We start from the raw sequence: 395 nt of genomic DNA, 5'->3' as shown, positions 1-395 counted from the left end.
GGGGGATCCCTCCGCCCCGCACAGCACTGGCCAGGGGGCACGGGGTGGGTCCCGGGGGGGAGGCTGCAGCTCACCGCCGCGCCGGCCCGCTCCATGGCGCCTGGGCGACGGGCCGCCTGCTGCTTCCCGGTGACCGATGCTCGGCACGGCCCCTTCCGCCTCCGCCTCGGGCCCGTCCTCGCTCCGCCTCACAGCGCCCGCTAGGCCGCAGCCGCCCAGCACGGCCGGTCACACGCGTCACGACCCCCAACAGGGACACAGACGTGTCACAGCCTCCACGCACACACAAACACACCCATCACAGATCCCAAGCAAGACTTACACATACCCACGCGTTACAACCCCCGAGCAAGGCTACATACACATATCACCATCGCAGCCTCCCGAGCAAGGCT

General features: G+C 69.9%; 1 protein-coding gene across 1 annotated transcript in view; it reads right to left on the bottom strand.

The window, feature by feature from the left end:
* The window catches only part of ZDHHC13 (zinc finger DHHC-type containing 13), a 45,679-nt gene extending 45,533 nt beyond the window's left edge, over positions 1-146 (bottom strand). The window contains exon 1 of the mRNA XM_019519459.1: positions 75-146. Within this exon, the coding sequence (XP_019375004.1) occupies positions 75-95 (21 nt within the window). The 5' untranslated portion in view covers positions 96-146. The remainder of the gene's footprint in view (positions 1-74) is intronic.
* Positions 147-395: the final 249 nt, after the last annotated feature.

Source organism: Gavialis gangeticus, unplaced genomic scaffold, assembly GCF_001723915.1.
Source record: "Gavialis gangeticus isolate Ggan-Ray unplaced genomic scaffold, GavGan_comp1, whole genome shotgun sequence".
NCBI classification, from domain to species: Eukaryota; Metazoa; Chordata; order Crocodylia; family Gavialidae; genus Gavialis; species Gavialis gangeticus.
This window is presented reverse-complemented; position numbering and strand designations above follow the sequence as displayed.